This window comes from Diabrotica virgifera, chromosome 7 (genome assembly GCF_917563875.1).
Source record: "Diabrotica virgifera virgifera chromosome 7, PGI_DIABVI_V3a".
Classification (NCBI taxonomy): domain Eukaryota; kingdom Metazoa; phylum Arthropoda; class Insecta; order Coleoptera; family Chrysomelidae; genus Diabrotica; species Diabrotica virgifera.
In genome coordinates, this window is record NC_065449.1 from 130,967,027 (window position 1) to 130,990,990 (window position 23,964).

At 33.4% G+C, this 23,964-nt stretch overlaps 1 protein-coding gene across 1 annotated transcript in view; it reads right to left on the bottom strand.

Annotated features, from left to right (window-relative positions):
• LOC126888155 (protein DGCR6L) overlaps positions 1-22,080 on the bottom strand; it is a 342,236-nt gene extending 320,156 nt beyond the window's left edge. The window contains exons 1-2 of the mRNA XM_050656159.1: positions 21,849-22,080; positions 21,633-21,793 (exon numbers count right to left, since the gene is read on the bottom strand). Of these exons, the coding sequence (XP_050512116.1) occupies positions 21,633-21,793; positions 21,849-21,937 (250 nt within the window). The 5' untranslated portion in view covers positions 21,938-22,080. The remainder of the gene's footprint in view (positions 1-21,632; positions 21,794-21,848) is intronic.
• Between the last annotated feature and the right edge of the window lie 1,884 nt (positions 22,081-23,964).

Consider the following 23,964-nt stretch of genomic DNA (forward strand, 5'->3'; position numbering starts at 1 on the left):
TAACGCTTGCTCGGTATTCGAGTGCGGGACGCGGGAGTCGATAGTTCGAATAAGCGGTCGTTCGGTTGATCGACGTTCGGATAATCGACGCTCTACTTAATTTTTAAATCTAAAAATGTACGATTAAGTAATTATAAATTTTGTTACAATAAACATCTGTTTAAATATGCTGAATAGTCTATTATGAAGATCCAAGAAAAAAATTGTCACCGATTCTTAGATTTGTAAATATATATTTTTTTCTAAATCTTTACATTTTTCTAAAAATTGAAATAAATCAAAATACCCTGTACTTAGGTATAGTCTAGCTTCTTTTTTAAGGGTAATTTAAAAATTTCATCAGGTGTAGGGTGTTCCATAAAAACAATATCTTTGATATACCACTCTTTTTTGAAGCACCCTGTATAATTCACATTATTTTTAGATTGCAGTGTTAATGGCCCGGTATATTTCTATGAAGAATTTTTTTTAAATCAAGTCGATTTCCATACAGACACCGAGGCGAATAAAATGAACCAACCTGTATATAAATAGATATATAATATAATTTTATTTTAATATTCATTCACAAATTTATAATATTTTATGACAATATTTATGAAATTCTATGTGTTAACGTTGTAAATGCATGTTGAATAAAAAAGTGCATTTTCCAGATTTTTCTGATTTTTCCGGAAAATGAAAATTAGCTAGTTGCTATTTTTTCGTCGAGTTACTCCAATTAAAAAAAATGAAGGCTCTACATTCTCTGGAAGCTGAGATATTATAAAAATTTTCAAGCGCTTCAAATTGAACTTTCTATAGCAAAATCTCGACGCGCTAAACTGGACTCCGATAATCTTCCCCATTACACGGTCCCAGCTTCACTTTAAAGGGTTATTCCTCGTTTTAAATAGAAGATATTCCGTACTTCAATTGAAATATAAAACAAACATATTTATTACATATCATTCTGTAAAAAATTTCAACTAGGTATTTATAAACAATAAAAATGTGATTTTTCAAAAAAAAAAAGTATAACTTGACTATTATTGGTCCTAGAAAGTTGCTTTTTTCTTTTTTAATGTGTGTTTTTTTACCAGATTTTTGATACAATCAATTATAATTATTTATCAGAAAAAATGACAAAGATATTCTAATTGTTTAGATATAAGGAAAAAACTCACCATTTTTTAGCGACTTGCTTAACATTAAAAAAAAACAAATATATTATTTTTTTTTTAACTTTCTTAGTACTTTCGAGTTTTTAAGAACTCAATGCACTTTGCCAAACAGCTCTCAAAATATTCCTAGTAGTCCGTTCTTTAACGGTAAAATATTGCAAAACCTCTAAATTTTAAAGAACCGCTTGGATTGACATGAAATTTGGCATACACATAGCTAACAAGTCAAAGAAAAAAAGTGATATTGTGCCGATGTGTGCTTTTGCGCTGGGGGTGGTTTCCACCCCCTTTTGGGGGTGAAAAAATATTCGTCCAAAATAAGTCAGGAAATGGATAAACTGACTAATTTTAAGTAACTTTTGTTCTATAGAGTTTTTTCACTAAGTCAATACTTTGCGAGTTATTTGCCAGTGAATATGTTCATTTTTTCAACAAAATAACCACTCTTTTAGACGGTTTTTCGCAAATAACTTAAATAGTAAGTATTTTGTGGAAAAATCATTCGTAGCAAAAATATATCCTGTAAGAAATTTAAAGAAATGGTGTATATATCACGTCTCTTTACCTAGTAGAAGCAGACTTATAGCTAATGAAAAATAGGTTCATATTCGTCAAATTCCAAATGGAATACTTTAACATGAAATATCCAAAAATGAATCACATTTCGGGGAAAACTCATTACAACTTATTTAAAGTGTTTAAAAAAAGCTTAATAAAGAAAGCAATGCTTACTTTTTTGTTTTTCGAGATTTTTGGTATCTCTAACCATTTTTAAGTTATTTTGAAAACAAAACCTATTTTTCAAAATAAAATTTTGAAAAATTTTACTTTGAAACTAAATTTTTTCAAAATTAAGCACTTTGAATTGATGAAACTTACAGATCATATAAACACAACATAAGTACAATAATTTGTGGGGCGGTAAAGATTAATTTCATTTAAGTTGCTAATTAGGAGGTGGTCTTCCCGAATTTTTTTGCCAAAACAAAAGGGACCAACTTATTTTGAGCGCAACTTGCTTAAATTTAATGCTAGAAACTTTTTGTAAAAACAGAAATAAAGCTTTTTTTAAAGACTTTAGAAGAGTTAAAATGGGTTTTCCTAAAAAGTGCTTAATTTTTTGGGTATTTCTCGTCGAAATATTCTATTTGAAATTTGGTGAATATGAATCTATTTTTCATTGGCTATAATTCTGGTTCTACGAAATCCAGAGACCTAAGTCATACACCATTATTTTTTTACTTTTTTTATAAGCTATATTTTTGCTGAGATCGTTTTTTTTTAGTTATTTGCGAAAAACCGTCTAAAAATGTGATTATTTTGTTGAAAAATGAACATATTCACTCGCAAATAACTACAAAAGTGTTGACTTGGCGAAAAAGCTCTATAGAACAAAAGTCACTTAAAATTAGTGAGTTTACCCATTTCCGGACTTATTTTGGACATATACCCTAATAGCACACGACGTCCTTTGGACGTCCAAAATAGGTCCATTTTTGGTCCTTACGTCCATGGACTATAAACGGACGTCCTTTGGACGTCCCATTTTGGACGTCCTTCGGAAGGAATAAATATGGACGTCCTTTGGACGTCCGACGTTGGACGTCCTTCGGACGGAATAAATATGGACGTCCTTTGGACGTCCGACGTTGAACGTCCTTTGGACGTCCATACTGGACGAAATACGGACGTTTTATGAACGTATATATTATATTGGACACATTATACCAATTACGGGATCAAATAGCAAAATAATTCAATAAAATATTAACTTACGCGTTAACTTTACGTTAATGAAATACAGTCAAACCTGTCAGTAACGGCCACTAAAATGAAAGAACTATTGGCCGATATAGAAAGGTGGCCGTTATTGCCAGTTTTTGTAGTCTAGATATACAGTAAAACTTGTGTTACTGGCCACCTGATAAAATCGGCCACCTGTACTAACGGCCAGTTTAAATATTCCCCAAACCAATTATATCTAGACTACAAAAACTGGCAATACCGGTCACCTTTCTATATCGGCCAATAGCTTTTTCATTTTTAGTGGCCGTTACTGACAGGTTTTACTGTAATTGGTTTGGGGAATTTTTAAACTGACCGTTAGTACAGGTGGCCGGTGTTTGCAGGGGGCCGGTAACACAGGTTTTACTGTAGTTTAAATCGAAAAGATTAAATCTTAATTCAAAATTGTATATACAATTATTACAATTATAAACAAACTATATAGTTTAATATCCAAAAAATGTTTTTGATTTTATGTAATGTAATGAAAATCTTATTTGTAAATTATTGGTTACAATGTTTAACAATAGGAAATATTCAAGAATAAATAAAATAAAAGTTTAATCCTAACAACACAAAACATTCCAGGAATGTAGGTACTACCGTTCTATTCCGTGAACATCTTATCTGATTAAATTATGGGTGGAAAGTTACCACAAGATATTCTATGAACATAGTACAATGTCTTCCTGGAGGGGTAAAATTTTCCATTACAAGATTTTAAGAGAGGCCATTTACTGTTCAATTTGCGTTCATTTTCAAATTTGCCGCGCGAGTATCTATGTAGCGTCTCGTGGTCATTGGTCATCACATTTCATTTTCATAACATAACCGATAACCTAAAAATTTAGTAAAAAAGTAAAAATTTTGATTGGAAAAAAATGCATCGATAAGGGGGTGTGGGAAATGGAAATTAGTGGCTTTTTTGCTGTACTGTCTGCTAGTTTTTGCTCTGGGCACTGGCTAGATCTCTTGTTTAAACAATTTTGTAAGTATTATAAAATCCGTTTTCAATTTTCTTTATTCTTTATGAAACGAATCATTTATACATGCATATTATTACCTGTAAATAGGTACCTATTTCTTTTGATTTTTAATTGTAAAGAATAGAAAAATTACCGTTCATTTTAATTTTTTTTAGAATCAGCTGAAAGTGGCCTACAAAAAAAAACCAAGAAGGAAATGTATAGCCTTGTGGCTATGAAAGGCAAAAGAGAGATATAAAAAGTGTATTGGCTAGTTGGAAGAAAGTCCACATTGTCCATGCATAATAAGTTATTACATTATCAACAAATATCAAGAAGATAGCAGGGTCACGAGCATCAACTTCATGAGTTCAAGAATATCGAGGAAATCCAGCTCCTCGATACTACTGGGCAAACTAGAAGATTGAAGAGGACAAATCCTTTTGAACTAGTTTGAGTAATAGGTGATAGTGAAAAACGGAGCATAGTGCTTGTGTGCTGTGCCTGTGTATGTTAGAATAGTGCACGATCTTGTTAGATTAGATAAGAGACGCTATGGGGTAAGCTCTTCATTTTAAGAAACAGTAGTAATTTAGGCTAAATTAAAATTGCTCATTGGTCAGTTATGACCAGATTGTTTTTTTATGTTTGGCAAAAAGGACTTAAGTCAGAATTGCACATTGATAATGTTTTGATGATTTCTGGACCAGAAAAAAACTGTTGTAGATGTAAACTGTATGTACAGTAGAATCTACTACAGTACTGTAGAAATCATCAAAACATTATCATGTGCAATTCTGACTTAAGCCCTTTTTCCCAAACATCAGAGAATTGTAATGTACAGCTGGTTCCTAAAAAAACTGATACGACTCTTAGTAAGATTTGATTATTTTGAGCAGTGTATGATTAGTCTGACATTATATTATATTTATTATGACAGACAAATAATAAAATAAACAAACAAACAGCCATTTTTTGAGGTTGAAGTTATCTGACAGATTTTAAGATTTGGCAGTGACAGTGACAGTATGTAAATAATAAGTATTTATCCATCAAAATATAATAAATTAAATATAATTAAACTCATATTCATTATATCACACCTCATCAAAAGCTTTTTACAAGAACATAGTCAGCGATTTTGATATGGCTTAGAGCCAGACTACATCAAGATCGTCTATAAATCGTGCTGGTAATTGCCTTGCAGCGAGACCAAAAACAAAAAGAAGAAGAAGAAGAAAGTACACTGCTCAATTTTTTACAAAATACGCTTTAAGAGTCGTATCAGTTTTTTTAGGAACCAGCTGTACAATAATTCTCCTATCTGCTTTTTCATGAATTTTGTAGGAGACGAAAAACCATTTTTAGGATCATCTGCTTTCACATGTTGTAGTAAATAGATAGTTGAATTTACTACAAAACATGTCAAAAAATATATGAAAACAGGAGGTGACTATAAAAAAAGTTTTTAGTCTCTCTTACAAAACTCATGAAAAAACAAATCGGAGGTATGTCACATCAGTGACTAAGAATGTCTAAAAAATATACTTTGATGTCCCAAGAACCAAATATAACCTACAGTCCATCTAATTTACTTACTGTTGCACGTCATTATCTACGCCAGAGATCTAAGTTGACATAGTTGCCAAAGTATAAAAAGATCCTGAATCCATTTTAAATCAAATATGTCACATAACTGCATCAACTGCAGGTCCCTTCTCTTGCAAGCAGGAGAAAACAAAGGGACCTTTTGCTATTATTCAAGATCTTAAATGGTATATGCAGTTGTTCTCAACTACTTAATAAGATCGCACTGTTTGTACCACCTCGCACCACTAGACAAGTGCGAACATTTTACGTACCATTCCACAGGTTTAATTATTCACTTTTTTCATTCGTACCCAGAGTCTTGAATTTAGCAAACTCCCTTTGCAATTTACAACTGTTCGACAACTCCATCAGTCGTTTTAAAAGAAATTTAGATGGGATCAATATTTGAGTGAAGCGTCTGTAATTTGTTAACTTGGTTTTGTAATTTGTTAACTTGGTTTTATGATATTATTTCATAGTACATATTTACTTCTAATATTATATTTATATTTCTGTATGTCTGTTTTTTATATTATATTATGTTATTGTTTTTTTTCTGTACACTATGTATTTTTGTAGAATTGGGCTTGCCCGTAAAATAAAAATAAACAATAAACAATAATTATTGTAAACGTGGATTATACAACAAAACAAATTAATATTCAATGTAAATAAGTAAAAACTTAAGAAATAGAGAACAAGAATTAAGTTATAATCTTTTAAGATTTGCAGTGCAAGAGTTTTTGCACTGCATTGTTAATAATTAAAAAACGGCTCCGAACTCTTGGCAAAAAGCCGGTAGGTTTCTTTGTATAAGTATGTCTACAATAACAACTAAAGAAGTTGTCAGATACCTCGATTATTCCAAGTCGTTATAAAATTAGGTGAAATTTATATTTTTATAGTAGAGGATCTTTTTATAGTAAAGTAAATAATAAAAACAGTAAATATAATAAATAAAACAGATACTTATAGTAAAGAATATAAACAAATATGAAGTGTCATCACCGTAACTGTCAAATAAATGTTACCAATTTATTCTAAAATGTCACCTTCGTTCGATTACAGTTACAGTGTGATCCGAACAAATCTGCTTCATAAAAACGCTTTATAATCCATTTATACAATTTAATCGAAGGGCAAAAAATCGAGCAAGTAGACCTCTTTAAGTATTTGGGAATAATGTTAAACAACAAAGGTACACAAGAAGATGAAATTGGAAACAGAATAAAATTGGCAACGAGAACTTATTATTCACTGTATAAAAATTTCCTAAACAAAAAAAAATATCGAGGAAAACCAAAATGACAGTATATAAAACTGTATATATGCCAATTACAATATATGGGGCAGAAAACTGGGTACTTAATGACAGACAAAGAAAAAGATTACAAGCTACAGAAATGAGATACTTAAGAAAAGTGGTGGGAGCAAGAAGATTAGACAAAAGAAGAAACGAAGATATAAGACATGAATTACAGGTAAAATCGCTCAACGAAAAAGTTGAAGAAAAGAAGTTAAAATGGGCTGGACACATGATAAGAATGAGTGGTGAGAGACAAGTAAAAATGACATGGGAGGCCAAAGCAGTGGGTAAAAGCAGGAGGGGCAGACCAAGGAAAAGCTGGAACACTAGTGTAAACGAAATACTCAAGAAAAGAGGAACATCGTGGCAAGAAGCAAAAGTTTTAGCAGCAGATAGGAAGAAGTGGCGTAAATTTGCAGAGAGTATTATATAAAGGAGGAATCCTCGACACCTAATGGTAAAAGAGGCAACCGATTATGTATGTATGTTATTCAAATTAAATGAAACATATTATTGTGTATTTCTTTAGGTTAACATTAATAGAAATCTTCAAATATTATTTCTACACGTATATAATAAAATATGTCTAGTGGCTGTAATTCCAGTGTACTCGGCAAAGTGATTCTAAAAAAGAACACACCTACCGCCTAAATATTTCGTGTTGGTATCATGCAACCTCACAGGCTACGACGCGGCTGACGCGCAACAGTTAGTAAATTAGACGAAGTATGTAGATATATACAGGGTGTAACAAAAATACAGGTCATAAATTTAATCACATATTCTGGGACCAAAAATAGTTTGATTGGACCTAACTTACCTTAGTACAAATGTGCACACAAGAAAAGTTACAGCCCTTTGAAGTTATATATATATAATAGCACCAAGGGTCTTAGAGGCCCATGGCTTGAAAAGTTGTTTTTTTTCTTCATTTTCACGTTTCTTTATGTACTGAGATCTTCTCTGGCTTGATATGTGATTTTTCTCCATTCCTTCCTGTTATTCATTTTTCTTTTCTGACCCTGTAGCACCATTCTTTCCAAATCTTTTTCGACCTCTTGCTTCCATCTATTTTTCGGCCTTCCTCTTCTCTTTCTTGAAGCTGTAGTGTAGTTTAGTACCATTTTTGGAGTCCTCGTGTTTGGCATCCTTTCAATGTGACCTCGCCATCTAAGTCTCTGTGCCTTTATCATTCATTTGAAGTTACAAGATGAAGTGATTTTTTCCAATATATCGAAAACTATTAGAGATTTTTTATTGAAAATGGACATGTGGCATTATTATGGCAGCAGTATCTTACGAAAAAACTATAGTAAAATTTGGACACCCCATAAAAATTTTATGGGGGTTTTGTTCCTTTAAACCCCCCCAAACTTTTGTGCACGTTTCAATTTAATTATTATTGTAGTACCATTTAAACACGTTTTAAAAACTTTTTTGCCTCTTATTGCTTTTTCGAAAAGTCAATTTTTATCGAAATATTTTGAATATTTGTCAAATCCACCACATATTTGTATATGGTTAAGTACGATTATGGAGACTTGGTAATAATATGCAGACTTATTTATGCTTTACATTTTTAGGGATATTTTGAACCATATTAAAAAAGAAGCCAGATCTCGATAAAATGTGCCTTATCGAAAAAATACAAAGAGGCAAAAAAGTTTTAAAAACATTCTGTTTAACTAATGGTACCTCAGTAATAGTTTAATTGGAACGTACACAAACATTTGGGGGGTTTAAAGGAACAAAACCCCCATAAAATTTTTATGTAGACATGTTAAAAAAGAAGTCGCAACTCTATAAAAACTGCCTTATCTGAAAAATACTAAGAAACAAAAATATTGAATTTAACTAATGGTACCACAATAATAAAATTGAATTGGAACATACACAAAAGTTTGGGAGGATCTAAGGGATCAAAACCCCCATAAAATTTTTATGGGGTGCACAAATTTCACCATAATTTTTCTTTAAGATATTCCTGCCATAATACTGCCACATGTCCATTTTCAATAAAAAATCGCTAATAGTTTTCGATATAATCGAAAAAATCGATTTTCATTTTGTAATTTCAAAGGGCTGTAACTTTTTTTATGTGCATATTTGTACTAAGGTAAGTTAGGTTCATTCAAACTATTTTTGGTCCCAGAATATGTGATTTAATTTATGACGTGTATTTTTGTTACACCCTGTATATACAGCCGATTACGCACCACCTTAAAAATTGGGCATTTTTGATGTCTCGAATTTCCTAAACCTGTTGTTGCATCTAAGTGATTTTTTTATAATATTCTAGCCTAGGCCCTAGGCTATAGGTTAAGTACCTCCTTATGCTTGTCATGCACGGGGAGCTATACTGTAATATATATTATATCACATCGCACTCTATAGTAATGAGTTAGCCTGCACATATGGAACCATTTGTTTTCTGTCTGCAGGCTCACTCATTACTATAGAGAGCGATATGATATAATGTACATATATTACAGCATAGCTCCCTGTGCATGACAAGCTTAAGGAGGTAACCTATAGCCTAGGCTATAATATTATAAAAAAATCACTTAGATGAAACAACAGGTTTAGGAAATACGAGACATAAAAAATACCCCATATTTAAGGTGGTGCGTTAATTTCTTGGAGAAGTGTATTGTAATTTAATGTAAATAATGTAATATCCAATAATTGTAATTTAATATAAGATGTAATATAAGTTTCTTAAAAAATATATTTTTTATTTCCCACGACATTAGATGGATGTTCGGCAGCAAGACATTGGACCAAACTGGGACGTCCTATGAAGGCCCAATTGACGTCCACCGAACGTCCCTTCGGATGTTAAGTGGACCTCCATTGGGCGTTTGGTAACGTGGCATTTGGACCAAAATTGGACGTCCTGTTAAGGTCCAATTCACGTCCCCTAGAACGTCCGGTTAAGGTCCAATTTACTTCCGATTAAGGTCCAATTTACGTCCGATTAAGGTCCCATTTACGTCCGATTAAGGTCCAATTTACGTCCTATTAACGTCCAATTTACGTCCGATTAAGGTCCAATTTACGTCCGATTAAGGTCCAATTTACGTCCGATTAAGGTCCAATTTACGTCCGATTAAGGTCCCATTTACGTCCGATTAAGGTCCAATTTACGTCCTATTAAAGTCCAATTTACGTCCGGTTAAGGTCCAATTTACGCCCGATTAAGGTCCCATTAAGGTCCAATTTACGTCCTATTAAGGTCCAATTTACGTCCGATTAAGGTCCAATTTACGTCCGATTAAGGTCCAATTTATGTCCGATTAAGGTCCCATTTTCGTCCGATTAAGGTCCAATTTATGTCCGATTAAGGTCCAATTTACGTCCGATTAAGGTCCAATTTACGTCCCCTAGGACGTCCGATCAAGGTCCAAATTACGTCCGATTAAGGTCCAATATACGTCCCCTCGGACCTTAGATGGACGTCCAATGGACGTTCGGTAGCGCGACATTTGGACCAAAATAGGACGTATAAAGGACGTTCCTCGGACGAAAACGGACGTCCAATGGACGTCCCTAAAGTCCGTGAAGGACGTCCAATGGACGTCCATTGGACGTCCTTGTGCTATTAGGGTAGGTGAAGTCACCCCAGGGCAAAAGCACACATCGGCACAATATCACTTTTTTTCTTTGACATGTAAGCTATACTTATGCCAAATTTCATGTCAATCCAAGCGGTTCTTTAAAATTTAGAGCAAAAACCGTGAAAGAATGTACTATAGAGCAACAATGACTGTTTAAACATTCCATGAACATTTAACATAACTCGTAAACTAACAAATAGATCTTCTTAAAATTTTGTACACTAATAAAGGCACTTAATTTCCTCGTGATCAAGGTACAATAAGTTCCTTACGGCCGTTTTGTTAAAAGTTATTAACAGTTACAAAATAATGCAAAAAAACGTGGCTTTTTGCAATTATCTCGGTTAATTCTTTATGGATTTTAACTTATAAAAATTTAAATCAATCAAATCAAACTTTTGCTTAAATATGATACTAAAAATGCTATAGACAAAAAACCATATTTTCTGACTTTGGCCTTTTTTTATAAAAAAAAGAAGTCGATTTACGAGTACCTCTGTATGTATTTTTAATTAACTATATCCATCCTACCATTTAGCACCTTCAAATACAGTCGAACACGCTTATTAGAATACCTCTTAAAGGAATATCCCGGTTTAAGGAATAGCATAGGCGTAACCTGGGGTGTTTTGGGGGTTATAACCCCCCCCCCCCATTGGGATGTACTTTGAGCTCTATACGCTTAACACCATAGCCATCAGAGACCTTCCATTAGTTGTAACCCCCCCTTTCAGGTAGTTGTAACCCCTTCCCCCTTAGGATCATCCTGGTTACGCCTATAAGGAATAGAAATTTGAGGTCGAGGTCCCGAAACATTTATAGTAGCAACCAATCATCGGTTATTAGAATATCCCGGCTATAGGAATACTTTTGGTTGGCACAAAGCAGCGGCGGCTCGTGGGTCAATCTTCAGGGGGGTCATTTTGGTTTGAAAACTTCAAACTGTTGATTTTTTAAAGTATTTAAAAGATCTTTTAGCATTTATATTTTAGATAAAAAATACAGACTTAGATAAAACTCAATACTATTTACCCTAGTTTTCCGAAAATTAAATTTGTCTTTTTTTAGAGTAAATCTTTTAAAAAATATAGGAAAAATGGTATGAACAGGTTATTGACTGATATATAGATAGGAATATTTATAGTATAATAAATTGTAAATTTATTAAAACGAAACTTACTTTAAATATTTTTATATTTTAAGTCAATTCTTCTATCCTTTAGTTCTGCAAAATAGTCTATGACCTTCTCATTGAAATTTGGAATGCTCTTGACAAGCGTTTTCTCGATGCTCAGCATAGACAAGGCACTAAGTCTAGGTTGTCCCATCGTATTACGCAGGAATGTTTTTACTCTTTTTAAAGTAGAAAAACATCTCTCACTTTCCACGGTTGTCATAGGGAGTGTGCACAAAATATTTAATAACTTCACTGCTTCAGAAAATGTTTCAGACAAATTCATGTTAATAAAAAGCTGAAGTATGGCTACTGCACCAGCACTATTGCGAAAATCCTCACGACAATATAAGACTTCAAGTTCCGATTTTAGTTTGGAAATATTCACTGTGGGATAATTAGCCGTCACCATTTTTAAAATATTTTGCGGAAAGTTGGTAGTGTATGCTTCAAATTTCTCTATGTAGAATAACTGTGAAATCATGAGATGATCATTGAAACTAAACCTGTGATTTATTTCAGATATAATAATATCACAAATTTCAAGTGCAGTTCGTCGCTTTGGATCCTCTGCAGTAGTTTTTCTTTTTTTTGCTGTTGATGTGCTTGGTACTTCTGATTCCAAAATAGTATTTCTAATTATTTGGATATTGTTGTTAAAAGACAGGATACAATTTTTGACAGATATAACATCAATGTCTCGCATTTGCAATTGTTTAAACAATATATCAACATGGGGCATTATTTTATGGAAAAAATTTAACCAAAATAAAAAATGCTCATCTTCCAAATGTCTTTTTAAACCAGTTGCTTGATTTATATTGTTACCATCTTGCTCCTCATCAATAATTTCCTCTAAGCAAGATTTTAAATCATCTTTATAAGTGTATACAATTTCAACACATTTTGTATTGAAAGCCCATCGAGTAGGCGCAGCTTTAGGTAGCCTTACTTTAACCACTCTATCCAGAACCATCGTACGTTTTGGAGATCGGCCGAAAAAGGACGAAAATCCGTGTAAATTTGCAAAAAATATTTTTATCGGTTTGTGTTGACTCGCCGCTTTTTGGAGGATAAGATTAAATTGATGGGCATAGCAGTGAATGAAGTGTGCATTTGGGTATATTTCTTTAATTTTTGTTTGTACTCCTCCCAGTTTACCGCTCATGACTGATGCACCATCGTAACTTTGGGCAATCAATTTTTCAGGTGCTTCATTAATTTTTAATAATTGAAGTTCTTCCAATATTACATTAGTTAAATGTTGTGCTGTAGTACCTAGGGGGTTAACAAATTTCCAAAATCTTTCATGTACAATACCAGTTAATACATATCGCAATATGATAATCATCTGCGTTTTATTGGAGCTGTCTGTGGTCTCATCTACTTGAATGGCCACAAAATTTGTCTGGCCAATCTCCTTCATGATATGAGTATGCACAATGGCTAACATTGATTCTAAAATATCGTTCTGAATTGTTTTCGATGTTCCTTTAAATACTGTACTTTTTTCAATGTGTTCTTTAAACATTAAATCCAGTTCAGAAACAAAATCGATAAGGCCCAGAAAAATTCCACGATTATTGGAGCTGTCACTTTCGTCATGACCGCGCAATGCAATTTCGAAAACTCCACAAAATTTTACACAGTCGATTAGTTTGTTTAAAATATACCTATTTTTAGATACCAATTCATTAAAGTCATGCACAGATTTACGATATACACTATCAAGTTGCTGTCTTATGTTAACACGTCCTAAACTTGCGTAACTCATTGATGAATTTATATGAGTAGTTGAAGAGGCATGTTTTGTAATTTTCACTTTTAAATGCTTAATGTCAGTTACTCCATTTTTCGCCCATACAGCGTCATTCGAAAACAGTAAACACGGATAGCAAAAAAATGCATTTCTCACACTGCAGCCACAAATCCAATCACACAAATTGTACATTGATTCTTTAAAATATCTTTGAATGTCCTTACCCCTATCCTTTGTTGTTTGTTTTAAATTCATGTTTGGTTTTGGTCGACCACTTTCTTTTTTCTCAAGCCGCCGTTCATAATTTAGTGTTCCAGCAGATTTTAAGGCAATTATTTCGTCAACAACACTCATCTTGTTTTTGTTACAATCACAAAAAAATCCAACAAAACAAAATAAATTACGCAAATACGCCGCGATCGATATAGACCTGCCGTGAAGTGCGGTCAGCAGACGGTAACTAACTAAACGTGAGGCCGTCGACTCTACTAGAGGTATACGACGGAAAGGTCACTCCCACTCTCGCCCACGAAATTGCTATCTGCCGTCTCTTTTCTATTTTACATGCATTTGTCCATAAGCCATAAGAACTGTATATAGACAATTTAAAATACGGCCCAGCCACGGGCTTGTGTATAGCGCGAGGCGCGACGTTATTATATCTATTATATTTGTTTTGCCAATGCAGACTGCTGAGAGAGAATTTTATATTTCAGAGTGAAGTTTTAGATAAAAGATATTTTTAATAAAATTGGTATTTTTATGAGATTATTTTAGGGGGGTCATTGACCAATTGACCCTAAGGAGGAGCCGCGCTTGGCACAAAGGCTATTCCAATAAGGGGGTTCGACTGTACCTGTATTGATTTTTACCCTGAAATCGCTCATATTTATTTTTCTACCCTGTTCTAAAAGACCGTTTTTGTTTTAAATGATCCAAAAAATCCAAAACAATATCTGCCCGGGTCGAAAAATTTTCTTTAAAATTTATAAAAAAGTCAATTTTTTATTATTAATTAATTTATATTTAGAATTTAAAAATTATATCGGGCACTCCTTGGTTTGTGTTATTAACATACTAAATTACATACAAACAATTTTTATCCGTTGACAGATCGGTACAGTTGAGAACCTCATATCGTATTTTAGAAAACCCTTAAATATCGACAAGGTATTACATTCAAACTGTTCGCTACGCTAAATAGGATTATTACTTCACTTCTCTGGGTGTCTCAAGGTCGTTTTCTAATTTAGTAGGTACTGCCATAAATTGGTTGTGGTGGGAGTGATAGGGGAGGTAACCGAACGTCAGTCTACGATCATTCTCTTGCGAGAACAAATTCCTAACTGGCTATTTCACGAAATAACCACTAGAGTCGCTGATTCTTGACTAAAATTTTAATTTTTTGGATGGTAAAGGGGACACGCTTCCGTCCATAAGCGCTGGGGATCTATCCGTGTCTATAATCAATGATACAATGTATGTTTCCTGTGTCCAACTAAACGATTTACGTACTGTATAAACTTATATTGCACTAAAGTTTTGTTTAAAATTTTACACATTTTAATACAAACAAGCTGAAAATGCGAGCATTGTCATAACGAAAACTTTGTATATTTACGTATTGTAATTCATAATATGGAAAATTTCTATTATGAAAAGTAGTTTAGAATTAATAATTATGTTTTAATGTGCAATTATATCATTCTAATTTAAATGTTATGAACTATAAAGGTAGTTTACTCTTGATCGAAATTCATATTTTTTATATACCTCGTATAAAATTAATAAAATTTTATACAACTTGTCCCAAAATAGTGGAACGGTCGAATATTTAGCGAACTGAACATCGGATCGAAAAACTGAAAAATACCTGTTCAATCATTTTCAAAAATCTATCCAATGACACCAAACACCAACCTCCACTACACCCCCTGGAGGTGGGGTGGGGGGTAACTTTAAAATCTCAAATGGAAACCCCTAGATTTTCTTGCAGATTTGGATTCTTTACGTAAAAGTAAGCAACTTTTATTCAAGACATTTTTTCGAACTGTGGATAGATGGCGCTATAATTGGGAAAAACGATTTATCCTGATACCATGGGTAAATTATAGAAACGGTCTAATATCTCGAGAAATACACTTCCAAATGAGAAACCAAACAAATTTTTTAATACTTTTCGAAAACCTATCGAATAACACTAAACATCACCCTCCAACCCACCCCCCTGGAGGTGGGGTGGGGGGTAACTTTAAAATATTAAATAGATTTTTACCCCCACTTTTTATTACAGATTCGGATTTGTCATGAAAAACTAAGCAAAATTTATTCGAAACATTTTTTAGAATTGTTGATAGATGGCGCTTTAATTGGAAAAATACGATTTATTAGCGCCATCTATCAGCATTTTTAAAAAATGTTTCGAATAAATATTGCTTAATTTTTCATGACGAATTCGAATCTGCAATAAAAAGTGGGGGTTGCTATTTAAGATTTTAAAGTTACCCCCCACCACACCTCCAGGGGGTTGGTTGGAGGGTCATGTTTAGTGTTTATCGATAGGTTTTCGAAAAATATTAAAAACCTGTTTTTTGGTTTCTTATTTGAAAGTGTATTTCTCGAGATATTAGACCGTTTCTATAATTTACCTATGGTATCATGATAAATAGTTTTTCCCAATTATAGCGCCATCTATCCACAGTTCGAAAAAATGTCTTGCATAAAAGTTGCTTACTTTTACGTAACGAATGCAAATCTGCAAGAAAATCTAGGGGTTTCCATTTAAGATTTTAAAGTTACCCCCCACCCCACCTCCAGGGGGTGTAGTGGGAGTTGGTGTCTGGGTGTCATTGGATAGATTTTTGAAAATGATTGAACACGTATTTTTCAGTTTTTCCATCCGATGTTTAGTTCGCGAAATATTCGACCGTTCCCCTACTTTTGGGACACGGTTGCATCATAAATCTTAGAACAAGAAGAGCTTTTTATGAAGAATAACTTTTATTTGTCAAATTAAAAATAAAAGAGTTATAAATGAAAATGTTCTTGGTATCCATAATTTGAGAAAAATCTTAAAATATTTTTTTCCATTAGAAGGATGTACCTACACAGACACAATACTGGCTAGTGATTTTAGTCAATAATTTTGCCAATTCGACAAAAAAATAATTTCTATATAGTTAATAATTATTACTAAATAATTAGTAATTTTGCCAATTTCGGCAAAATTCTCAAAAAACAAAAAATTACCTTCTACAATCACTAGCCAGTTGTATCGAGTTTAGGGAACGACTAGGTTATACATAATATTTTAATTTTTTAGCGAATGGAACAGTGCATTTATCATAAAGGGGAGGCCGTATTTATACTGGTATAAACCTTTTTAAAACTGTTAATAAATTATTGCTTTTAAAATATTTATACTCAAATTGTATTTTCGAACATCTTATTTATTTTATATAATAATTAAATTCACTATCAAATGTCATTGATGTTTTATTATAATACTTAATTTAAAATTTAGTTTGACATTCACGAAGTGTCAAACTCAAACGTAAATAACCTATGCTTGGCAAATCGAGATTTAAAAAAAAAGTAGCCTACTTCCTAATCAACCATTTGAGCTGACGTTTAGTGCGTCTGTATTAGATAACCGGATTGTGACGTCACATTTTAGACTTTGAGGTCGATTATCTCGAAGACGGTTAGAAATATCGAAATGCCATTTTCAGATTTGGATTTAGAAGAAAAAACTACATAAGAATCCATCGATAAATCTGATCTGAGTATTGCAGGAGCGGCGACGCAATAACACAGACTTTTGCAAATTTATAAACGAAAAGTTTTCGTTGAAAACAAAACAATTTTGTTGTTCAAACATGTTATTACATAAATTATAAAAAGAACATACTTGTTTTCCAAAAATTTGACAAGATAATAAAATAAAATGAAAAAATCATCAGAATCAGTTTTGGTAATAGCGCATGCTGAAAAATGTGAAAGTAAAAACTTATTGCATTTTCTTAAATCAGCTCAATTGTCTAAAGGGGAATTTATCATGAATTTAACTTACCTTTTTCCTGTGCTTGATAAATTCCAGATAACAACTCAGAATTAGTGTTATTTTTGTTCGCTAAATACACTAAATACTGACTTCTAGATACCCATAATTTGTACAATTTAAATTGGCTGAATTATTCATTTTTACTCTTTAACATACACCTTTTAACATCAATGTAATAGAACTATTGTTTAAGATTACTGAAGATAAAATTATGACCGCAAGCTGGATAATTTTATAAACAAAGACAATATAATCGTAACTCAGCAATAACCCAATAACTACATGGCAACAGTAGGATATGTGCGTAAGATAACTTAGTGTTGCATTAATATTGATGACCAAAATGGGTAAATGACAAAATATAATTGTATGATATGTATGTTGTCTTACTGTTGCATTATAGACAGGCACGTAGCCAGGAAATGTGCTTGAGGGGGGTCCAAACACAACTCAAATTTTTTGTTAGGTTAGACGGTAAGGTATTGAAAAAATATTCAGAATAAATTTTAGATCCATATGAAAAATTTGAAAAAACTATTTTAACCCTAGAATACTAATACAATGGAACCTCGATAAGTCGGCCCCCGATAACCCGGAAGTCCGGCTAACCCGGACCGATTTTCATCAGACAAACATTTCAACGATAAAAATGTATGTATTATGTTAAAACATTTTATCTGTAGCCTCTTCTGGAATGTCTTAAAAATATAGACTTTCATTGATAAAACTACGCTTGAACCATAAAAGAGATAATGGGTATTTGTGTAATTTGAACTATACGATAGTAAAAATGACTCGTGGCACACGGCGGCGGCGACAGAGCGATGTTCATTATCTCGGGCCGGCCTATCGCAAACAACAGGCACCCGTTATTTCTTTATTTATTTCCAACTGTCTTTTAAAAAATTATTTTTTAAACAATGGTCTTTTAAACAATGAAAGAGCCACTGTTCTAAAATATCATAACATTGTTCCGATGGCAGACTAAATTGACACAACCGAAACTGACTGAATTTTTTTACCTAGAAATGAACCATACTCTATCTATACTCTCTATACTATACAACTATAGGTGAGTTAGATCTGTACTGTGCATATATATTTCATGTTATTTTAATTATAACGGACTTTATCTATAAGTATACCGTATTTTATTAATTTTTACCATGCTCCCCAGCTAACCCGGATTTTCGATAACCTGGATCGGCCACGGTCCCGATTAATCCGAGTTATCAAGGTTCCACTGTACTCGTAAAATATACGACGCCGAATTATTTTCTGCAAAATTTCTCAACAACGGAAAATCCCAAGAACTTGCGTTCTACAGTTTTTTAGTACTATAGTAAATGTTGGTGTATAAACGTCAATTAAATTTTGTGTGTGGATTAGGTATCCTGTCGTAAATTTTACGATGCTTTAGTGTTAACGATATTAACATATAAGCCGTCTAAGTAAAGCATAAAGATTGCTATGCTTTGCGATTCGTTCTCCAAATATATGATTAATGCCAGTCCCTATTTTGGCAAAAACACCGATACCGGAGGATCACCTCTTACAAATTTTTATGTGAAGGAATTGACAAAATCTGTCGATGGTAGTAACCGTAACATTAGCATGGATACTGTGTGTTTTTTATGGAATGATAAACATAAGTACCTACTATCAATTCGTATGTGATACACTGCAATAATTCGCACAAAACAAATACGAAGCCAGTTTTCCACTCTCAGTTTATGTTTGATTTGGACAAAAGTCTTGCTGAGTCATAGATGCACAAAAGATTAAACATATCAAATTTGTGGCGCAATATTCGACAGAATATAAACGAAAACCTAAATATACAATCAGTTTCTCAACCCAATAATCCTATCGAAAGAAAACGGACAGTATGATACTTATGCCCTAGCCATCTAAGAAGAATGACAACAAACTTTTATGTAAAGTGTAAACAAGCAATCTGCGGACAACACAACAAGAATTGCTGTCCAGTATGTCCATTTTCTTAGGAGATAATAACATTTATGCTATGATGATGCGATGATGTCGTGTTAGTAGGAAATAGTGAAAGAGACTTAGAACAAAAACTGGAACAGTGGAGACAAATTCTGGAGGAAAAAGGTTTAAAACTTAGTAGGACAAAAACAGAGTATTTGGAATGAGTTATTGTTAATATAATTGCGAAATGTTCATTTAAAGATGGAGCTACTACAAATAAAACGGTATCTTTGGATGGTGAAATGATTGTAAAAAGCAATAGTTTTAAGTACCTAGGATCGGTATTACAGAGTAATGGAGAAATAAATGGAGATGCATGCAGTAGAATTAGGGCTGGATGGATGAAGTGGAAAGAAGCGAGTGGTGTGTTGTGTGACAGAAAAATTCCAATGAAGCTGAAGGGAAAATTCTATAAAACAGCCATAAGACGGGCTATGATGTACGGAACTGAATGTTGGGCAGTGAAAAAGAAAGAGGAACAACGAATGCATGTGGCGGAAATGAGAATGCTTAGATGAATGAGTGGAGTGACAAAGAAGGATAAAATTAGAAATGAGTATATTAGGGGAAGTCTAGGTGTGGCACCAATCGATGCCAAAATGAGAGAGCATAGGTTAAGATGGTTTGGTCATGTTCAACGTCGAGACGTTAATCACCCAATACGAAGAATAGCTGAAAGTGCAGATTCCTGGAAGGAGTAGGAAAGGAAGACCAAAGAAGACCTGGGGGGGACGATAAGGCAGGACATGTTGGTAAAGGGGATTAACATTGATATGACCCAAGATAGAATTGTGTGGAGAAATGCAATTAGGGAAGCTGACCCCGCATAGGGATAAAGCAAAGAGAATGATGATGATAATAACATTTATGCTGACCTCAATATATTTTAATTTTATTAAACTTCATAACTGTGAGAATATAAATTTAGGTTTTTTAAATGTGTTTTAAATAATGTCGTATATTTACGATTTTGTATTAGTATTAAAGTATATTCAAATCATATTGGCAGGTACTCTAGGGTTAATATTTTGAAAATTGCAATTTGTTATTATTTTCTCATACCTAATTAAAAAATATTTTTAAATTTAAAATATTTTAACCATGTAAAATTTACATTTAAAATTTTTTTCAATTACTTCTACTAAGTGCAAGATAGAATGTAAAAAACGGAATCCTATATGTCGTTAGTAGTCACTAACGTCATCAGGGACGTTAAAATGATATTAAAGATACAATGGTGAAATTAGGTATCTATTAAAAACAACTTACTATACTAAATTTACAATCAACATGCAGTAGAAATAAACAAACCAAGACACGTTAAATGCTATTAGGAGCACTCCCGAATCATAATTTACTCTGTATAAACTTTGGAAATCATGATTTGGGATTTACAATGTATATACATTGTAAATTATGATTCGAGAGTGCTCCTAGTAGTATTTAACGTGTCTTGGTTTGTTTATTTCTACTGCATGTTGATTGTAAATTTAGTATAGGCTGAGATAATAAATAACATCTACATATTATATTACGCCAATCTCACCCTAGTAAGTGGTTTTTAATACCTAATTTCACAATTGTATCTTTAATATCATTCGGTTATATTAGCGAGTACCTACTAACGAAATATAGGATTGCGTAGAAAAGAGTGCATCTGATCTTCTATAAAAAGTAAAAAGTAAAAGAATTTGAAATGCTGATAGAATACTTTCGTTATTGGTAAATCTGATGTTTAAGTTGGATATAAGTTGATCCGTTCCTACACTGAATAAAAACAGAAATAATTCTAGTAAAAAATCATATTAATTTCGTCCACTTTTTAAAAAAAAAATAACGGGGATAAATTTGCTGCCTTGGTACCAAAGCCGAGACAGTTTTGGGAGGGGTCCGGACCCATGGACCCCTCCCTTGGCTACGTGCCTGATTATAGAATTTGGGCTAAAAGGAATTAAGCTACACAAGGATATGTAATATTATGGAAAAAGTATTTCACTTTTTATTTATCTTAGTGTTACACTCAACAGAAGGGTTTATTTCGAATCATTTGACAGGGATATCACAAGTCATTTTTTTATATCCTACTGTTGCTTTGAGGCGAGGATATATGGATGTTATTTTTGTGAGTAAAATTCTGAAAATATATAAGGAATAGGTCTTATATCAATTGTCTTTATAATGAAACTTTGTATGAATAGATATACATTCTACTTGCTTTTTTTCTGGTGAACAAATTGCAATCTCTGTTGATATAAATGTTGTTCAGTAACATGTTGAATTTCTAAAAGGCCCTTCACTATTTCAAATACTGTCTCGTTAAGTAAACAATTCGCTAAGCTTGATAGTAGCTCACAGGGCAGCCTCATTTGATATTTACTAAAAGAGTGTTATTTATAAATCTAATTATTTTAAACTTTTTACATGTTCTTACGGTGGGAGATCTTTAGCCATATTCTGAAGTTGTTCTAATAAAAAATAGAGCTTTTTCTGTAAAATAAGGGAATCTTCAGTTGTATCCATTTTAACTACAGTTTTACAAAAGTAATATTATATATAATATATAAGAAAAGAAATATATAAAAATACCTAACCTAACCAAAATATTCTTCTTCTTCTCTTTTTTTATGGCTTCGCTACGAGGCGATTCGCCAAAGACGCCAAATCGCCAGCACTATTTGTACTCGCGTCTAGAAATTATAAAATATTTTTGCTCCTTGGCTTTCTCAAGGTCATTCGATTGAAATGTCAAATAAAAATGCAAATACACGGATTATACAACATCTGACAGAAGCTCGAAACAAATGACAATCGATGAAAAGCCGTATTACGGCCGATTTCAAGCTGCGGCTAAAACTCGCCTTGATGGAATACAGTGTTGCCAGATTTACTGTTCCGTTCCGTCACAAATCATCTGTCATTCAAGTCATTATGTCAAGAAAAAATTTGGTTTTGTTTTCAAAATTGTTGAAGTTCTATTTTCTATTTGGTTTGGTTCTATTTTTTAGTCATGAAGTTAAGTAGTATCGTGGGATATTTGAAGTTCTTGGGTACTCAAAATTCAAGAAGTTTTAGAAGGAAAACAAGTTTTAAACTCTGGTCATCTTATTTTGGCTGGAAAAATAGAGGAAAGTTCTGAGCATACCATCAAAATATAATATGGTTTATTCCTTCAGTAAGGTCCAATCCCCACGAAATTAAAGGAACCCTATCTTTCACAAATGGCATGAGCATTAGCCAAATGTTATGTTCTTGTAAAGCAGAAAATAGTGGAAAATGTAAACATGTCTCTACTCTTGTTAAATGTAAGTATAATAGTCGGAGAAATAGAAGCGGATTTTGTGCGTGATAAGTAATATGGAAAAACTATACGGGGATATGTTGAATTAGTTGTGTACATGACTTTCACCAACTACCGGAAACCAGAGTTGGGGCCGAGGGTATTTATAAGGGGTCAAGGTCGCGGATTTTATTATTTTTTTTATGACGCTCATGATCGAGATAGTGCACTAAAATTTGGGAATAAGTAGGTCATGACGTAACTAAGTAAAATCTCTAGGGGCGGAACGCTGCATGGCCGACAAAGGGGTGGGGGTAGGGGTGAATATAAAAAATATAAAGGGTTTTTTGCGACGTTCGTGATTGAGATAGTGGACCAAAATTTGGTAATAAGTAGATCATGACATTACTAAGTAAAATCCCCAGAGCCGGAAACCAGAGTTGGGGATGAGGGTAGTTATAAGGGGTCAAATTCGACGTTTTTATTATTTTTTTGTGACGCTTATGATCGAGAGAGTGCACCAAAATTTGAAAATAAGTAGGTCACGACGTAACTAAGTAAAATCTCCAGGGGTGGCACGCTGCGTGGCCGACAAAGGGGTGGGGCAGGGGTGAATACAAAAAATATAAGGGGTGTTTTGCGACGTTCGTGATTGAGAGAGTGCACCAAAATTTGGGAATAAGTAGACCATGACATAACTAAGTAAAATCCTCAGAGCCGGAAACCAGAGTTGGGTATGGGGGTAGTTATAAAGGGTCAAAATCGCCGTTTTTATTATTTTTTTGTGACGCTCATGATGGAGATAGTGCACCAAAGTTTGGGAATAAGTAGGTCATGAGGTAACTAAGTACAATCTCCAGGGGTGGAACGCTGCGTGGCCGATAAAGGGTTGGGGGTAGGTGTGAATATAAAAAATATAAGGGGTTTTCTGCGACGTCCTAGATTGAGATAGTGCACCAAAATTTGGGAATAAGTAGACCATGACTTAGCTAAGTAAAATCCACAGAGCCGGAAACCAGAGTTGGGGATGAGGGTAGTTTTAAGGGGTCAAAGTCGCAGTGTGTATTATTTTTTTTTGTGACCCGGCACAACATTTGTCCCCCACGCAGCGTTCCGCCCCTGAAGATTTTACTTAGTAATGTCATGATCTACTTATTCCCAAATTTTGGTGCACTATTTCGATCACGGACGGCAAAAAAAACCCCATATATTTTTATACTCACCTCTGCCTACCACCCCTTTGTACCCCAAGCAGCGTTCCGCCCCTGAA